An 18,128-nucleotide genomic window follows, 5' to 3' on the forward strand; every position below is an offset into this window, starting at 1 on the left:
CCTTCAAAATCAGAATGGATGTAAAGATGTATTAAAGGGTTTCTGCTGAGCCCTGACCAGGATCTGGTGTACATTCATGCCCTCAGCGACTGATAAATAACCCTCAGTGACAGCCTACGTACACATTGGTAATCCTAAATACTACTGATGAACTTCAGTACTGAAATACTGAAAAAAGGGGGGGGTGGGGGGGGAAGAGAGAGATAAAAGGTATCAGGGCGTGTGCGTAAGGTCTGCCAGGGAAGCAGCACCAGTGTAGGAAAGGCTCTAGGGGATCCCAAACTGTACATGGAGCAGGACTATCAGTATTTTGACCAAAAAAAAAAAAAAAAAAGCAAACAAAGGACATATTGAAGATGTCTAGTGTTCAGACAGGCACAATTCAGACAGACAGTTCAGACGGGCCACGCCGGGGAGGGTAATCCCCCGTATGGCGTTGTCCCCTCGCCGCCCCGCCCCGGCGCTGACGGCGGCCGGGGGCGGCCAAGCCGCTTCATCCGGGCGCACTCGCCTTCTTCTCCTCCTCCTTCTCGGTCATCAGTGCCTGGCCATGGACGTGTGGCAGGTGCCGCTGCTCTTCTCCCGCCTGCCTATGTTCCCTTTCTTCGACCTGGCGCACTATGTCGCCTCCGTGGTGGCGTTGAAGGAGCAGCGGGGTGAGCGGGGGGGGGGACGGGACGGGACGGGCACCTCCCACCCCCTCATCCCAACCCTGGTGTTCCTTCGTCGTGTCCCTGTGTTTCCCTGTGTCTCTCCACCGTGTCCGTGTGTGTACCCTGTATCACACGGGATCCCCAGCCCCGGCAGGATGATGGTGCCGGGGGGCACCGTCAAGTGCCATTCTTTCCTCTCAAGTGCCGGGGGGTCCTCGAGGGAAGCTGGATAGTCCAGGACGGTGCAAATGGGATTGTGTTCCCTCTGCGTTAGTCCCTCAGTAAATTATGTCTGATTGTCTGCAGAAGGCACCGAACCAAGCTTTTCTTCCTTCCTCGAACTCCTGACGAAATCAGCCAGGAGTTTGTTGAAAACCATTTTCTTGAAGTGTTAACGTTTTGAAAGTCTCGAGAAGTAAAGAAAAAGGGCTGAAACTCGTTGAAATTAAGGTGCAGAGAAGGGGTGTGGAACACAGGCCAGTGTGTCCCTCTGTCCAGAATTGCATCAGAGGGGTGAGAGGAGGAATGCTTAACTTGTATCCTTATATCGTTTGCACACCCGATGTGTGCAGGAAGTTGTGAAGGCAGTTCTGCCCTCTAGGAAACATAGTTCTGGAATCTAATGTCACTGTGCGTGTGACTTTTCATGTAGTACCCCGTAGTGAATTTGGGGAAGCTTTTCAGTCTCAGGACTTTCAGTAACAGGACTTTCTGTGAGTGCTCTCTTCTAGAAAAATCTTTTGCACTATGGCTGTTAACCCCAAGCCTGATTTTTTGTTGTCACAAATATAAGAGACTAGCCTTGTTTTAATGTTTAGAATTAAACTACTTGTGGTGTGCCTTTGGTTAGCTACAGTAACTGTGTATCCGAGATGATAACTAGGAAACTAAACTGGCTTTCAGGATTATAGTGCAAATTTGGGAGTTTCTACTTGCCTCAGATTTCTAAGGCTCTGCACTGTTCGTTTATTGAGATCTTGTTCTTTAGTCCCTTACTAAATGTGTTGAGGTGAATTTTGACTTCCTGCTGAGGAATTGCACTTAGCAGACTGTGAAGACTGATACAAACTGCTTAGATACTCTAGAGTCTTCACCAAATTTTGTTATTACTGCTAAAATTTTTTCAGGGTGCTGCCTCATGGCATTATATAATGTATCTATTCCATTCAGAAAGGGACTTCCTAACATTATCATGCACTACTTTTAAACTTTCCTCTTGAATGGACACACCTAAAGACCAGGATGAGGAGCTCTCCAGTTTGCATCAGCATATTTTTAGTGAGACAGCACTTAAGAGCAGTAGAACTGCTGTCAGAAATCTGATCAGATCCATGCCAGTAATTTATTTTTTTTATTCTCTAATTTTGATTTAATAGCTGGGTAGTTCAGAACTTTTTTCTAATACTTTGAATTAATAACTGTAATCCAGGTGTCTGCGTGCTGCTCTGTTTCTCACTTGTAAGCAGTTTGAACTGAGTATTAAATCATAAATAGCAGTCATTATGAAATAGGATGGATATATTATTGTGGATTAATGCTCTCTAGGCGTTACTATATGTTCTTTTTGGAAACTTACAGCAGTAGCTATATTTGATGGGGAAATAACAGGGCAGCCCTTAAGTGCCTGGTGATGTAAGATTAAGTGCCTGGTGTGATCAAGTTACAACCACGTTTATTTTATCCCAGATTACTGTCTCATTAAAATACCAACCCACCCCCACTGCTTAAAATCAGGCTCAGTGTGGGCATTTGTACCATGGATGGGTGCACAGTAACTGGGACTTTTCCAGCCCTCCTAACTAGATTTTCTTGCTCACTTTTGAGTGCTGGTAAACTACAGCAGTGACAACCAACATGTTGCTTTCCACATGTTTTAAAATAAGAGTTCTTGGTTGGTGTATTTGAGATGGCTTAGGAGTTTCTAGTTTGTGACTCCAGTCAGTTGTAGAACTGGCAATTTTCTCTCTTTGGGATGGAGGGGCAGCAAGAGGTGTTGAGGGTTGAGGATATCTCATATTTGGAAGCAATGTGCTGGTTTTATTCTTGCCATTTTTCTGTGATATGTTTCAGGTGACTTGAAAAGAACTAACTTTTTTGGCGTAGGTTTTGCTAAATCAAGTCTGACTCTGTAAACCTTTTATCTTAATTAATGTTATTATGTATAGTTGAATGGGGTACTAGAAAAACTTGTAAAAATCCTCCTGGTCTGCTCTCTAGATGTGTATGTGGTATTTATTCCTGATTGCCTATTTGGAACATGTTGGAAAGGTTAAAGCAGATCTTCTCCTATTGACAGAAATAGTTAGCTGGCAAGGGTTCTTGGTTCTTTTTTTTTTGCTACTGTCATCTAGAAACAAGATTTAAAACTATATTCAAAAATAGTCCTTGTGTTTTGAAGCCTTATCTTTACTTTCTAAAGTGTACCTTTGCAGAACTCTGCAAAGAAGTGGCTTTCTGGCAGATGAACCTTTGCATGGTTGTATGATGCCTCATTAATTCTGCAGGATGCATCAGAGGACAAATATAAATGACCACTTGTTTAAAAACATGTGACCTACTTTAAACTGAGTTTATCTTCTGAAACATTACACCCCAGTCATAATTTAGGTGGCAATGCTAAGATGATCTTTAAATTAGTGTCAGCATTTTTTGCCTCATTTGCTTTTATGTTGGGTATATTCCTTGTTAGAAAGTGGGTGTGAATTGTTACATACTGGCACTTGAGCTGAGAAAATTCTAATGTTGACCTGCAGAAAAATCTTGAAGTGCAGTAGCATTTCCAGTCTCTTGTAAAATGAAAAAATTTACCTGCTTTGTTGTGGACTTTACTCATAGAGGGCAGTCTGGTAATAATAGTAGTAATTCTTATATGTGTCCTCAAAAATGAAAACCACTTGCTGCTAGTCGTGGGGAAGAGTGCAGAAGTGGTGATTGCTGAAAGGCAGGACAATGGATTTGGAAAGAGAACAGATACCTAATTAATTTTAAAACAACTCTGACATTTCATTAATTTTTTTTTGGTATTTTCTTGTCGTTGCAAGAAAAGGAATTTGGTCTTTTTATGCTATACTAACGTGGCTGTGTCATCAGACAAGAACAGTTACATGTGAAGCTACTGTAGTTCTTTTGGACCAACGTATGTCCACTTAATATAATTTTGTGTCTGTTTGTTTTTCTGAATGCAATGGTTGTCCGTATTTTTACTTTTTTTTTTTTAATTGAGGAAATCTTAATGTAGTAAGGACAAGCCATTCATATTTTGCAAGTGTCTTACCCTTTTCAAATATGTTGGTGAAAATAGATCTACATTCAGTTATATGGGATCTGGGTGTAATGGCCCACTTTATATTTTTACTTTTGCTCTTAAGTAACATTATCAGACTTTAGAATTTTCTCCTGTGTTAAATTTTTGCACATGAACACGATTGATAGCTATTCTGAAGAAGTGGTCATATGCAATAACAAACCTGAGCACAACAGATTTGGAGCACCAGGTATGAAAAATAACATGCAAAATAGTGAAACATATAACAGATGTTATTTTAGATTCAGATATTCTGAAATACGTTGGAGTGCTCATTTTTATAAGTTGGCTGTTACATAGGAATTTATATAGTGCCACAATACATGATATCTGTGCCAGCACTAAAACTATAAAAGTCTTGTTAATATGTTAAGTGAGCTGTATTGAGAGTGCTGTATGGTCTTTTATATGTTTGAGCATCTCCTTTTGGGCAAGAAGCTTCTTTTCACACAGAAATGCCTGAAAAATCCAGAGCTTCCCCTCTGAATTGGGAATAGATGCGAGATTTCATTTCGGGGCAGACAGAGGTGCTTTTGTGAACTTCAGCCTTTGAACTATGGAAAGTTAAACTTGTTCAGGCAAACAGAGCTCACCAGCAGTGTAAAGGGGAAGCTTTAACATTGGACTTTTGAAGTGGAAAAAACTAACTACTTGAGAATATTTTTATCTTTGATAAAGTGGTGTTTCCCCCTGAAACTACCTAATGCTTCCCATGACCTCCAGCATAACCCTTTAATATTAAATACTGTTTTGGCATATTTCTATTGCAATTTAAAAGGGGTAATTTATTTCAAAATAACAAAATAAACCAAACTGTCAACCTTTTAATAACAAGAGAAACTTACATTTATTATTATGGCTTCAGGTAACCTGTTTTCAACTCTTCAGGAGTCAGGTGAAACTATTTAATAATTGTTTTGGATACTGTTTTCATTTTTATCGGCAAACACAGCAAGGCATTATGAGGGAAAAGGAAAACAGTGACCCTGAATTCTTGGAACACTCAAAAGCAGAAATGGAATTTGTAGAATAACCCTCAAAATGTAACCTATCCTGTGCAGTTCAGCAAAGCCAATTCTGTGTTTTTAATACAAATTTGAAAGCAAGTGTATATCTATAACAGGCTATTAACAATGAGACCTCTCAGCCATGCTCTGAAAGCTTTTTCTTCTTGGTAGCTGAACAGTTATAACAAACCAATGCACAAAAGATGTTCAGAGAGCACATTCTGTTTAGATAGCGAATGTTAAAACCAGTGTGCTTTAACTTGGTATTTCTGAAGAGTTTTCCTGTGAAACCCTACAAATTGCTGGAGGATTTTTTCATTACCTAAAGGAGCAATATTGGACTGAATGGTTGAAAAATACTGGTTTTTAGAACATGATGTGAGTCTCAAATGTTCATTTCTGGTTTTGCATCTTTTCACAGGAGCTGTGGAGGTGTCAGTCCGGAGTCCATTTGCCTGCTGGTTTAGTGCTATGCTTTATTGCTTTGGTGGTTCACTTTTGTCCTCGTTGATGCTTGCAGAACCTCCAATTGCATTTCTGGCCAAGGGCGCAAATATTCTGCTGGCATCTTCAGTCTGGTAAGCAGCCACAACTGAGTTGGATGGGTAACATTGGTTCTGAGGAAGATACATGTAAGCTGATACTACACCATCGAGGTTCCATGAAAATCAGTGCCTTGACTTAAAAGTGTTATGGATTTGGATCCTATTTCTTCATCCAGAGTCACTGCAACAAAATAGCTGTTAGGATCCTTCTTCTGTAGGAATAGAATGCTTGTAAAGGAGCAATTCATGGGCTGTTGTATAACAAAGTGCTCTGTTGCTAGACTAGACTTGTCTTAGGTTTTTATAGTTTTCCTGGTCAAACAGCTGAAAACATTATTTTGTAATAAAGTGATTTTCATTTGCTGGTTTTCTGGACACAGGTAAGTCAGATGCAATCTAGTTTTATAAAAGTAGCTCTTGAAGGCTGTATGCAAAAATTCTGGACTTTTCTGTAACTGCGGATCCAAGACAGATCTTTCTTCTCCTCCAGTTTCTGCCACCAGACACGACTTTTTTTTTTTTCTGTCTTGTCCCTTCCCAAATGGATGGGTGTTGTAGTGGAAGACAGAGCTGAATGGGAAGTCAGGTATGTGGCAATTTGGCCTGTTTTGAAATTCAAAAAAAGAGCTGGAGTTATTGTCATATAAATGTGGCCTTCCAGTGAATTTAATTTATTCCAGAAAGTGATCTTTGAAGAAAACCTCAAACTTAACAAAAATTATGATCAGCACTGGAGTTTTGAATTTTAAAAGCTCAATTCCTGCCTTAGAAAGACTCTGACCTGCTTAAAATCCTTTAGCTCCTAGTAGCCCCTTAGGTTTTATAATTGCAAATGAATTAAAATGACAGTGTTTCTGTCTGTCTGTGTATGTTATATTAATTTTCTGGCCTTTGTGTTGCAGTGAAAGATGACAGATTTTATTTAGGCAGGGGAGTGAAATGAAAAATGTGCAATAATTAGTGCATTATTAACAAAGCTTATAGAATCTGCCTATAGTTGCTTAACAAGTGATATGACTTAAAAGTACACTTGAAGAGAGCATGATTTCTCTTGAACTTTACATGGTCAAATGTGATTTGCTGTGCACAAACAAAAGAGGGCTTTAACGAGGAGCTGTGAATGTTATGAAACCTTCTAAGCTCCTACTTTTACAAAGTTCTCTCTTCATGACTACAGTGACCTTAATTCTTGGTCCCGGATGGTGCAAAATGAAATTCCCCAAGCCAGACATAAAATAAGGGGGGTTGTGCTACACTTGAGAAGTGCTCCTAAATAGTCTGTAGGACAGCGGCATCTACTGTTGGCAGAGGTTACAGGCAGAAGTGCCGTGGTCGGTCTGCAGGGTCAGGTTCAGTCCCATTATCAGTGCTTCAGGGTCCTAATCCCACCTCCTGCAGCTGTAAATTAATTCTGATGAGGGTTGTCTGTTGAGTAGGTGGCTTAAATGGCTGTTTGCAATAGTCTCTAAAATACATGCTTTGTACATGTCTTTGGCTTCCTATCAGCTGAAGCTTGGTTGCATACAAAGGCATCTGACTTTACAGTGAGAGAAAAAGGGAAAGGAAAGGCCTTAGGAAGTCTTGGTAGAGAGGACTGAGCTCAAAAGCCTCAAGAAAAGGGCCCGTGTCTCTTTTAGAAAATGAAAAGGTATCCTTCCCATTTTTAAATCCTTTCTCTGCTTTTACTTAATTATTACTCTCTTATTCCTGTGCTGAAATAATCTACTTAAGATAACTGAATCAAGTTACTTAGTCTTGGTTGTTTGTTTTTAATTTAATTCAGTTCTCTGTAAGAACTAAATTTTGTTTATTAAGAGATACAATAAAACAACACATAATCTAATCTTTTAAAATATACTGTCATACTAGGATTTCATTGTTAGCCATTTTTACTTTTGATGCCTTAAGCCCCTAGTATTTTTTTATTTTTCCAATATTGGTAAGCCTTATAAGTTTTATAAGTAGATTTTAAAAGCAGCAACCCTCCCTCCCTTGTCCCTTGTCCCTTTCCCTTTCCGTCTAGACACATTCCTTAGCCCTCCTACCCCCAAATCCAGTAGAAATGTTTAGTCTTTTGTCAAGGCAAGGCCTAGATTGTTGGCAGAACAGCATATCAGGGCCTAAACCACAGAACACGGTCAAAAACTGGGTGACTATGTACCCTTTGTGCTCTGATGAAGATGAAGATGAGATGAACAGAGGGCCCCAAAAAGCCCCCAGACCCATTCTCAGGGGGTAGACCCCGGGGCAGACCAGAGTAAAGGCCACAGGGTGGACACATCTGGGATTGGATGGATGGTATTATAAAATGTAACATCTCAGGAACGGCCAGCGCGTCTTGTAACATCTTTGCCTTGGCAAAATAAACCCTTTCTTATCTCACCCCTAATTAACTGCTCCGGGAGATTTTTTCAGCACCTAACTCCCACGGCAACACTTTGTTCTAAAAGCAGAGATGATTGTTAAATTTTGAGTTGATCAAAGATATTGTTAAATTTTGAGTACTGTGCTTTCAATGCTTTGAATAAAGAAATGTGCTTCTTACTGGCAAGCTGGAAAAGCTAGAATTGGTGAGTACTAAGATGTTAAATGTGTTTGAAAAGAGCTGTGCATTTCACTTGGCATGACACTAACTAGTAGAGGCATTCTTGCTGAAGTTACATAATTCCATGTACCTGCAGTATGAAAGCACAGGTCAACATTTAATTTACCACCCTGTTGTAATCCTATTAAAAAAACCCCAACAAACAAAACCAAAAACAAACCCCAAAACAAAACAAAAAAACCCCCAAAAAACCCAAACAAAACCAAACCCCCACCCAAACATAAAGTAACTCACAAAATAAACAGAAAGTTAGTCAGACACAAATTTAATAATTTGAATCATAAAAACATGATATGCAAGCTATAGAACAGGTGGTAAAATTTAATGCTTTTTCTCATGTACTTTAAGAAATTCTTCTGTGGAACAATGAGGCAGTAAGATAATGTTTGATTTTTGGTGCAAGAGCTCAAGCGTGCTTAGAAGCTTTCCAGATTTGTCCCAACATGTGTATCACGAGACAGTGAGTTATGCATTACTAATCATATTCCAAAAAATAGCTTTAAAGATTATTAAAAGGTAATTCCTTAGCAAAAATGTTCTCATGATTTCCAGGTATCTGGTGTTTTACTGCCCACAAGACATTTTCTGCCGGTGCTTTTCCTTTCTGCCTCTTCGTCTCCTGGTTGCAGGAATGAAGGAAGTGACTAGGACTTGGAAGATAGCAGCTGGAGTTGCACATGCAGACAGTCACTTCAAAGATGCCTGGCTTGTTATGGTGGCTGTGGGCTGGGCCAGAGGTAACGTACACCATGTCTTGTTGTGACGGCTTGTGATTTTTTGAAGTGGTGTTTAAATGTCTGGCCTGCCAGCATTAACTGTAGTACCATCCTTGCTGTGCTGGATGTGATAGTCCTGATGAAGTCTGTTATCCCCTCAAGGAAAAAGCCTGTGCAACAGTTTTTCTGTCTGGATTAAGGATGACATTGAGTGACTTGGAGGGAACTTTGTCTTATCCCTTCAGGTCTTATGAGAACTTGTAGGATGGGCAGTTGATGACAATAAAGAAGTAGATCTTCTGTGTAGCTGTTGCTAAACTTATAAACAGCGTTATTTCCTCAGAACTGTCTCTTTACACATGGCTGAAGAAGAGAACTGGTTATCTTAGTTTTTTGCGTTGTAACTATTACTCAGTTTTAAACATAAGAATGAACCTTCTTACCTGCGTGCTGTTTGGAGCAGAACTCTGGCAGCCACCTTCCTAGCATCTCTATTTGTAGTCACACCATTAGAAGAATCCCTCCTGGAGGTGACTGTGCAGCTCTTGTTTCTGCTGGATTCTGTTCTTCTATGGGAAGCAACAATATGATGATCTAACGTGTTCTGTTCCCAGGTTACAGCACAGATCAGTCTCATTGGCCACAGTGTCCTACACCTCCTTATATCTTGTACTCTTTTAATGTAAAAATACATACCCATTTTTCTTACAGAGGGTTGTCATAGTTTATAGAGACATTCTCTGTACTTATGATGACATGATGAATGCAATCATACAAACTCTAGAGATGTACCTTGGCAGTCCAGGCATTTGTGGTGATGAGTGCCTCAGTTCAGGTGTTATCACTTAAAGGTAAAACTCTGGAGTTTCATGTGGGCTGTTCAAGTCATGCTTGTATAAAAGATTGGATTAGTCTTTTTAAGTCTGGGCTTTGGGTGCCACATTTAGCACCTGGTGTCATGACTTTTGTTGTGAGCAATAATAGATTGCACAGTAGTGGTAGCAGTCAGTGGAGGTTTATCGTAAATCTTTGCCATTTCAGGAGCTGGTGGTGGCCTAATTTCCAACTTTGAGCAGCTGGTGAGAGGAGTGTGGAAACCTGAAACCAATGAACTTCTGAAGATGTCCTAGTAAGGTTTTCTTTTAACATGTTAATTGTTTTGTTACCTTCTTCAGTTGGCACTCACTTTTAGTGTTTGAGGTCTAAAAAAAAGCAGTAGAACGTGCTTGTACTCAATGTTCTGTTCTGTATCCTGTGAAAGAGGGGTCGATGATATTTTAATCATTTTATGTTCACATCAGTAGAACAGCAAATGGGAGAGACAAATCAACAAAAATTATGTATCAGAAAGCAAGTATTGAGCCAGTGTGGAGTTGCTAGAAAGTAGTATTGACTCAATTTTCTTACAGGGATGTGGTCCTCTAGCAAAAATGAAAGGACAGTGGTACCAGAAGTGTATAAGTGAAGTCTGCACTTCTGGTATGTGTTCTGAGCATCACTAAAATGGCTTCCTTTGAACATTGTCACTCTTACTTTTGCTTCCGGTGCTACTTTCCTCCATAAATATCAATTATTTGAGGAGGTGCAAATTGGTTATTCAGTATAGCAAAAATGTCCTGCAGGATAGGAAATGTTACTTCTCTTGCAGAAGGAAAGAATGGAAATATTACATGGCTCTTGTAAAATGGGAATTGAAACAGGCTAGAAAGACACAAGCTATTATTGTAAGTCAAAATAAGGTCACTGCAATAATTTCCTAAAATTCTTTTGATCTTTCCCATGTTACTCTCAGGTCTTTAAAAATAATATTTTTTTTTTAAAGTTATCTTGCTTTTCTGCAGCCACTCTTAGACACAGAATAACAGAAATGACATTTGCAGCCTGTTCTTTGGCAGTATTTCAACTTTTTGTGGATTGTGTGAGTTGTTGGCGTTTTCTGAAATTCCAGGTATTTAGAATTTATCTCCCTCTGACAGTGCCTAAGTGGCAGTCTTGAAAGCAAACTTCCAGAAAGGACACTGTCAAAAATAGCACTGTAAACCCAAATAACACTTGTCCTTACAGGTGCAACACCAGAGCAGTGCTTACTGACTGTCACCACTTGCATATATTCTCCTTTTCCGTGGAAGATATGGCTCAAAGTAACTCAAAAAAGATCTTTAAAATTTTGTTTATATATAAATCTTAAGAACATTAAATTGAGCTAAGTTACAAAGTTAAATGGATCATACATCCTGCAAGTGGATGAGTTGAGTGTATATGCAGAGTTGCTTTTTGGAGTTCCTGAGCAGGAAGTTGGTGCAGCAAATCTCTGAGTTACAGTGAAGGATGTGTCTACCCTGGAAGCTTTGTAATAACAGGAATGTCACCTGCACAGGTCACATGTAGGTGCAGATTAAGAAATGCATGGAATTCTGCCAGTGTACTGGTGCTCTCTCTTCAGAAGACTGGAACTGACCAAAGTTCTCTTGTTTTCTGGCTGCATGCCTAGCAAGGGATTTACCATCACAACCAAGATCTGTATTAGAATGGGAATCTTTGCATGTCTTAAGCCAGCACAGCTGTGTTGGCAAAACCTGGTAGCATAGGCCTGGTTCAAATTGGGCCTAAGCTGACTACAACCCTAGAGCTGCTGGACTGTTACAGTGGACCAAGACCTTGACTATGTTGCACTTCAACACCTTAAGCAACTCCTTGGAGTAACTAACTACTGGAGTATAGTAAAGGAACCTGTTTTTAAGTCTAGTCTGAGTGTGCAAGCTTTGTGATTTAACTCTTCAGTAAAATGTATTGGGAGAGGAAGAAGGGAAGCAAGCTGATGTATAGAGTTTGAATAGAAGCATTATTTGAGAAGGATTTGCCAAACAGGAACTTGCTGGGTGTGTAAAGTAGTGCTGAACTCGTTCTTGTCTGTGTTACGGACAGAAAGTGTAGTAAAGTGAAAGTCTTAATGTAATTATGTCTAGGTTTTAGACCTTATTACTGTTACAACAATTTTTCATTAGTTCTATTCAGAAAAAATTCTTTTGCACAATTAAGAATATTTACTGCTTTCTAGGCCATGGCAGCTTTTGCTGTAAAGAAGAAAAATTAACATTTATTTGTTTGACTTCCAGCCCTGTGAAGATAACTTTGATAGGAGCAGTTCTTTTCACCCTGCAACACAGCCAGTACTTGCCAATTGCAAGACACAACCTTGTGTTTTTATACACCATCTTTCTTGTCATCTTCAAGGTAAGAATTTGGAAGTGTTGCAAGTAACTGAATAATAGGAAATATTTTATTTAGTTATTAGAATGCGTGCTTCTGGGTGGGAAAGCCAGCTCGTAGTAATGTCAGAAAACTGTATTTAGTCTTCTCTACACAAGCAGAACAGAAGACCTATTCTGTTACTGACACTGTTCAATGTATGGGGAGAAAAAAAAAGAGAAAGAAGTCAGGAATTTTGGCACCCAACATTTGATATTCCAGGCTTATATGTCTTTAACCTCAAACAAAGCTTATGCTTGTAGAAAGAAACAAAGTTCTTTGTCTTTTATGTGTTTGCAATACAAGCCAACCAGACTCTCATCTAGCTTAAAGTATTTGCAAAACAAGTATTTAGGCAGGAAGAGAAAGTATATCAAAACCACTCTGAGGTAACTGTATCTGCTTTTATAATAAAATAGGCACGCTTGAATTCTTCAGCCCCTCCAGTCTTGTTCATTTCCAGGATGATGCCTGTCTTCAGGATTATGAGCTAATAAGAAAGCACAGTCTCCGTTAGCAGAAATCTGTCAATTTTAAGAGCTTCAGAGCTGCTGTTGAACAGATCAGAGACTGACTGAAAGCGGTGGTTGCTAGTCCTTTCTGTGAAGTAGCTGACAACTTTAGTTCTACAGACGTTGCTTTAGGGAGCCGAGACTTTGAGCTAATATTCATAATTCTCCACCTAAACCAGTAAGGTGTTGTTGAACTGGGGATGCTGGGAATGGAGAAGGAAAGGAATGTTATTCTGGAACTGAGAGATTACAGCTCTCTTCAGGAGCTGGCTGTCAGAGTACACTGAAGTGACTAAATCCTTACACTGATGGTCATACTGACAGTCAGGAACTTGAGCACCCACTTAATAGCAACCCACTAATAAAGCAACAGTTGTGGATCTGGCATAGTCCTGTAATAATGTCTTTTAGAAACTTGTCATGTCTCTGAAAACTGTAGAAACTGTTGCAATATAAACTTGTCCAGTACCTGGACCTATAAACTGTTGTTTTTTCTGCCCTGATTCCGAGTTATGTGTCCTAAGGAATGTCTACCTAAACCTATGAACTTTATGGAACGAGTATGGCTGTCTGAAATTCTAATTAAAGTCTGGTTGTGCATATATGTTTAGGTGCTTACACATTTATTGTAACTTGATCCTTGTTCTTCTTAGGTAAAAATGATGTTGACAAGATGTGCAACTTCTCCACTTGCTCCCCTTGAGGCTGCATTAGGCCATGTGCTTTTTGGCTTGCGAAAGGCACCTTTCAAAGTGAAGAGTGAAAGTGCCACATCTTCCAATCGCTCTTCAATTTGTGACCGGCCCTCTGAGCAGCACCACGATGGTGTTAAGAAAAGACAAGCAAAGAAAACAGAATAAGTGACTTGAAATCCTTGATGGTCTTGACTGCTGAAGATGTTTTAATGCCAGATTAGGCTGGCTGAGGAGTTTAAGGAAATGCATTTGTGAGGAGAGAACAGGACTGTGTTGTGGTTCGCCTTTGGAATGTGTTATATAAGCTACTGTTCCTATGTCTGAATGCCCAGGTTGGATTTGTAAGTTAAAACTACAGTTTTTTATATACTTACAAGTTTACTAATTTTTGTATTCACGATAATTTAAGGTGCTCACGTGCTAAAAGGGTAGTTTTGAAAATGTGAAAAGCATATTTGTTATTTTTTCTGATATGTCACTTGTTTCACCTCTTCCTAGCCACCAGTTCTTATGTTTCATTTGGATAACATTGATTTGTACTGTCAAGTGTTCACTGCAGCACATCCCAAATAAGAAAGTCATCATCTGAGTAAGGCATAATCACATTGTACTGTGTAAAATCATAAAAATGTACCACACTAATGCCTTTAACTAGAAAAATGACCGAATTATAATTATTATTATTATTATTATATTATTATTATGTGTAATTCACATTGCACTGGTCTAGGTTTTCTGCATTTACTGAAATATTTTTCAATATTTTTATATTTTTTAAAATGAGAGTAAATTACTGGCACTTTAAAAAATCTTTACAGTTAGCAAATAGAAATATTCGATATTTTTGTTGTTGGCTTACTTTGACACTTTGCAAGCATTTGATATGGAGGTGTTTTTCATGTTACATTGGGGATTTGCATGTGATTTGTAGTTATCGTTCAGTTCACCTGAGACTAGACATCTCTGCCTGCATTTTTGTCCAAGCATATGCACTTTTTTCTTTTCAAAGACAAACTTTCTTATAAAAAAGAAGATTGGACAGTACATTTGCCTTCACTCAGCACCCTGGGCTGGAAGACAGGGATGAGGAGCAGAAGGAAGCCCCTATAATCCATGATGGAAGGGTCAGTGACCTGCTACACCACGTAGGACACTCAAAGTCCATGGGGCCAGATGGGATCCATCCAAGGGCACTGAGGGAGTGGGTGGAAGAGCTTCCTGAGCCACTTTCTGTCACTGACCAGCAGTCCTGGCAAACTGGGGAGGTCCAAAGGCTGGAAGTTGGCAAATGTGACACACATCTACAGGAAGGGTTGGGAGGAAGGATCTGGGGCACTTCAAGCCTGACCTCGGTGCTGGGGAATGTCATGGGGCAGATCATCCTGAGTGCCATCATGTAACATGTACAGGACAACACGGGGTCAGGCCCAGCCAGCCTGGGCTTAGGACAGTCAAGTCCTGCCTGACCACCCTGATCTTCTGTGACGAGGTGACCGATCAGTGGATGAGGGAAAGGCTGTGGATGTGTCTACCTGGTCTTTACTAAAGCCTTTGACACATTTTCCCACAGCATTCTCCTGGAGAAACTGGATGATCATGGCTTGGATGAGTGCCCTGTTCGCTGCATAAAAAACTGTCTGGATGGCCCAGCAAGTGGTGGGGAATGGAGTGACATCCAGTTGGGGCCCCTCACCAGGGGTGTGCACCAGGACTCAGTGTTGGGGCCAGTCCTGTTTAATATCTGTATTAACAGTTGGGATGAGATCAAGAGTACCCTCAGTCAGTTTACTGACAACACCAAGCTGGGCAGGAGTGTTGGTCTGCTGGAGGGTAGGAAGGCTCTGCAGAGCGATCTGGACAGGCTGGATTGATGAGATGAGGCCAATTGTGTGAGGTACAACAAGGGGAAGTGCCAAGATTTGCACTTCAGTCACAAAAACCCACAGCAGCGTTCCAGGCTGGGAGAAAAGTGTCTGAAAAGTTGCCTGTTGGAAAAGGACCTGGAGATGCCAATTGACAGCGGCTGAACATGAGCCCAGGTGTGCCCAGGTGGCCAAGAAGGCCAAAGGCACCTGGGCAGTACCAGCCATAGTGCGACCAGCAGGACCAGGGCAGTGACTGTCGCCCTGTGCTGGCACACCTGAGTGCTGGAGGCAGTTCTGGGCCCCTCAGACAAGAGAGACATTGAGGAACTGGAGCATGTCTGTATCAGGGGTGAATTTATGCTGATACTTTTGGTCTGTGTTTGGCCCAGCCACCTGTAAAAGTTTTGTTCTTTCCCTGCCAAGTTATGAGAAAACAAGCACTGATAAATGGGAAAGTTGTCCTTGAAGAGAGTTCTTGTATAAACTATATTTAATTTGTATTCTGTGATTGGCTAATTGTTCTCCAAGGTCGCTTGAAGGAGAAATTGAAGACTATAGTGATGAAGGAAACCCCCAGACTCATTTGGGAAAGACCCCCCCTGAGTGCAGTACGCAGGCGCAGGGAAAGCCACGCCTGCGCAGAAGAGATGCACTTACATAACCAAGGGGGTGGGACTGAGGGCCTCTGGCGGGGTGGTGCTGACCACACCTGCCTAGACGGACGTATCCAGTTAATTGTATAAAAAGCAGTTAGCTCTTGTTGGGTAGGTAGCAAGCTTCACATCAAGGACAACGCTGCCTTTTGGCGGGGATGCCTGCCAATTTGTGAACTTAGTGACTTTCCAAGGATGCAGCTTCTGCTATTGGTAATTATAGGCATTCTAGGTTGGTAAGATAACTTTATGGGCAACAACTGATTTACTGGGGAGGTCGTGCTAGGGGCTTATTTCTCTCTTCCTTCTTCCCTTTTGGGTTTGTTTGGTTGGTTGGCCACCTCTTGGTAATAAATATCAGTTTCGTTGAGCTTCCAATGGTGTCATGGTTTCAGATTCAGTATGGTCCGAACCTCTCCCTAATACACATGTCCAGAGAAGGGATTGGAGCTGGGGAAGGATCTGGAGCACTAGGAGCAGCTGAGGGAGCTGGGGGGTCTCAGCCTGGAGAAAAGGAGGCTCAGAGGGGACCTTCTTGCTCTCTACAACTCTCTGACAGAAGGGTGGAGCCACATGGGGGTCAGGAAACAGCCTCAACTTGTACCAGGGGAGGTTTAAGCTGGATATTAGAAAAAATATATTGACTGAAAGCGTTGTCAAACACAAGAACAGGCTGCCCAGGGAAGCAGTGGAGTCACCGTCCCTGGAGGTATTTAAAAGCCATGTAGATACGGCGCTTGAGGACATGGTTTAGTGTTGGGCCTGGCAGTGCTGGGTTAATGTTTGACTTGATGATCTTTAAGGTCCTTTCCGATCTAAACCATTCTATAATGTCAGAAGCATGGAACTATTTATTAGCATTTACTGAAATCTTGCTTTCTGCTGGTTGCATCTTTTTTTGCTCATGATACAAAGCATTTCTAAAGGGGATACATTTCATAACTGAGAACTCTGACATTTTAGAGATGTTACATTGCATAAGAATATAATCTTTTCAGAGGAGTCTTTAATTGATGTGCCAATTTTTAGAATAAATTATTTTTATAAAATTAGATTATTTGTCTTCAGAGAGTACTGCTCTGAAGAGTATTCTTCAGCAAGAGGGGGTAGGTTAATCTTCATGCAGGGATGCCAAGAACCATGTGGAGAGAGATCTAATTTGAAAAGACAAAGTTCTAGTTCCAGGTATATACCTAAATTTAGAAAAGCTGTCACCAGTGCTGTGCTTAGAGAAGAGAAAAAGAAAAGAGCACCAAAGAAATTTCTTGTGCCTGTCTAGCCACATTTTCATGGTAGTGACCAAGACCATTGAACTCAGTTTGAAATCAAACTTTATAGCAAATGTGCTGTACCTTGAAAGCTAAAATTACTATTTTCTTTAACACTGAAGAATTAAAAAAACCCCACAAACTCTTCAGTCAAAGTGACAGTATTGGAGTATTCACTTGGTGTTTCATTTTTAGTAGCTTGATATCAGGGATGTATGGACTAACTTGGTGCTGCCAACTAACAAGTTAATGATCAACTAGTTGTTAAGAAACACCAGCAAATGATGCGTGTCTGTGGTTTTTAAAACTGGTGGATGGTTTTTTGAAGAGGTGTAATTGTGTATACTGGATCACACACTGGACTGAACACCTTTAAAGTAATACACGTCACACTAAAAATGTATTTTGTTGTGAGACAGAACACAAGTTACGCTGAAATAAATCCTGTTATATAAGCACCATGAAAACAAACCTTTTGTGTTTTAAAGATCTCACAGGCTTCTGAAGGAGGAGTGCTTGAAAGAACCCCATACTGAATATTTACATTCAAATGTTCTGAGAACTACATTTTGTAATGCAAAAAAGATAAACCAATTGCTCAGGGTTTAACTTGAATTTTGTAGAAGGCTTAATACACTGTCCAAGATAAATAAAATAAACAATACTTTCCTAGCTTTTGTGCTGATGGTTCTCTGTCTCTGGTAACGTTCTCTGCATGAGAATTCTGGTAAGAATTTCTTATAACTGTTCTGGTAAACTGTGTCAGATGCAGCACAACTGCACACATGAACTAGTTGGCTGTATCTAATTTTGTCATTAACTTGATAAAATTAGAAGTAGCTGCCTTGTGCCCTTCAGAAGTTGCTTTATCAGCTTAGTTCTTGGGCTGGAAGGGCCTATTCCTGATTAATCCAATTGTTGTTCTGAATAATTTGAGTACACTTCTCTGTAAAAAGAAATACCTTAATATGTGCTTCAAGAACACAACCAAAGTTTCTTGAGATGATAAATGCTATTTGTTTTCCTCTTCTGTTTTTATTCCACTTCATTTTATTT

The 18,128-nt window shown here is 40.3% G+C and overlaps 1 protein-coding gene across 1 annotated transcript; it reads left to right on the forward strand.

The window, feature by feature from the left end:
* The first annotated feature begins 492 nt into the window (after nt 1-492).
* Nucleotides 493-17,744, forward strand: TMEM38B (transmembrane protein 38B). Its single transcript, XM_029959962.1, has 6 exons — nt 493-656; nt 5,386-5,542; nt 8,667-8,851; nt 9,872-9,959; nt 11,947-12,064; nt 13,245-17,744. The coding sequence occupies exons 1-6, from the start codon at nt 551-553 to the stop codon at nt 13,449-13,451; spliced, it is 861 nt and encodes a 286-aa protein (XP_029815822.1). The 5' UTR covers nt 493-550; the 3' UTR covers nt 13,452-17,744.
* Nucleotides 17,745-18,128: the final 384 nt, after the last annotated feature.

Source organism: Manacus vitellinus, unplaced genomic scaffold (assembly GCF_001715985.3).
Source record: "Manacus vitellinus isolate BGI_N305 unplaced genomic scaffold, ASM171598v3 scaffold_23_pilon, whole genome shotgun sequence".
NCBI lineage: Eukaryota > Metazoa > Chordata > Aves > Passeriformes > Pipridae > Manacus > Manacus vitellinus.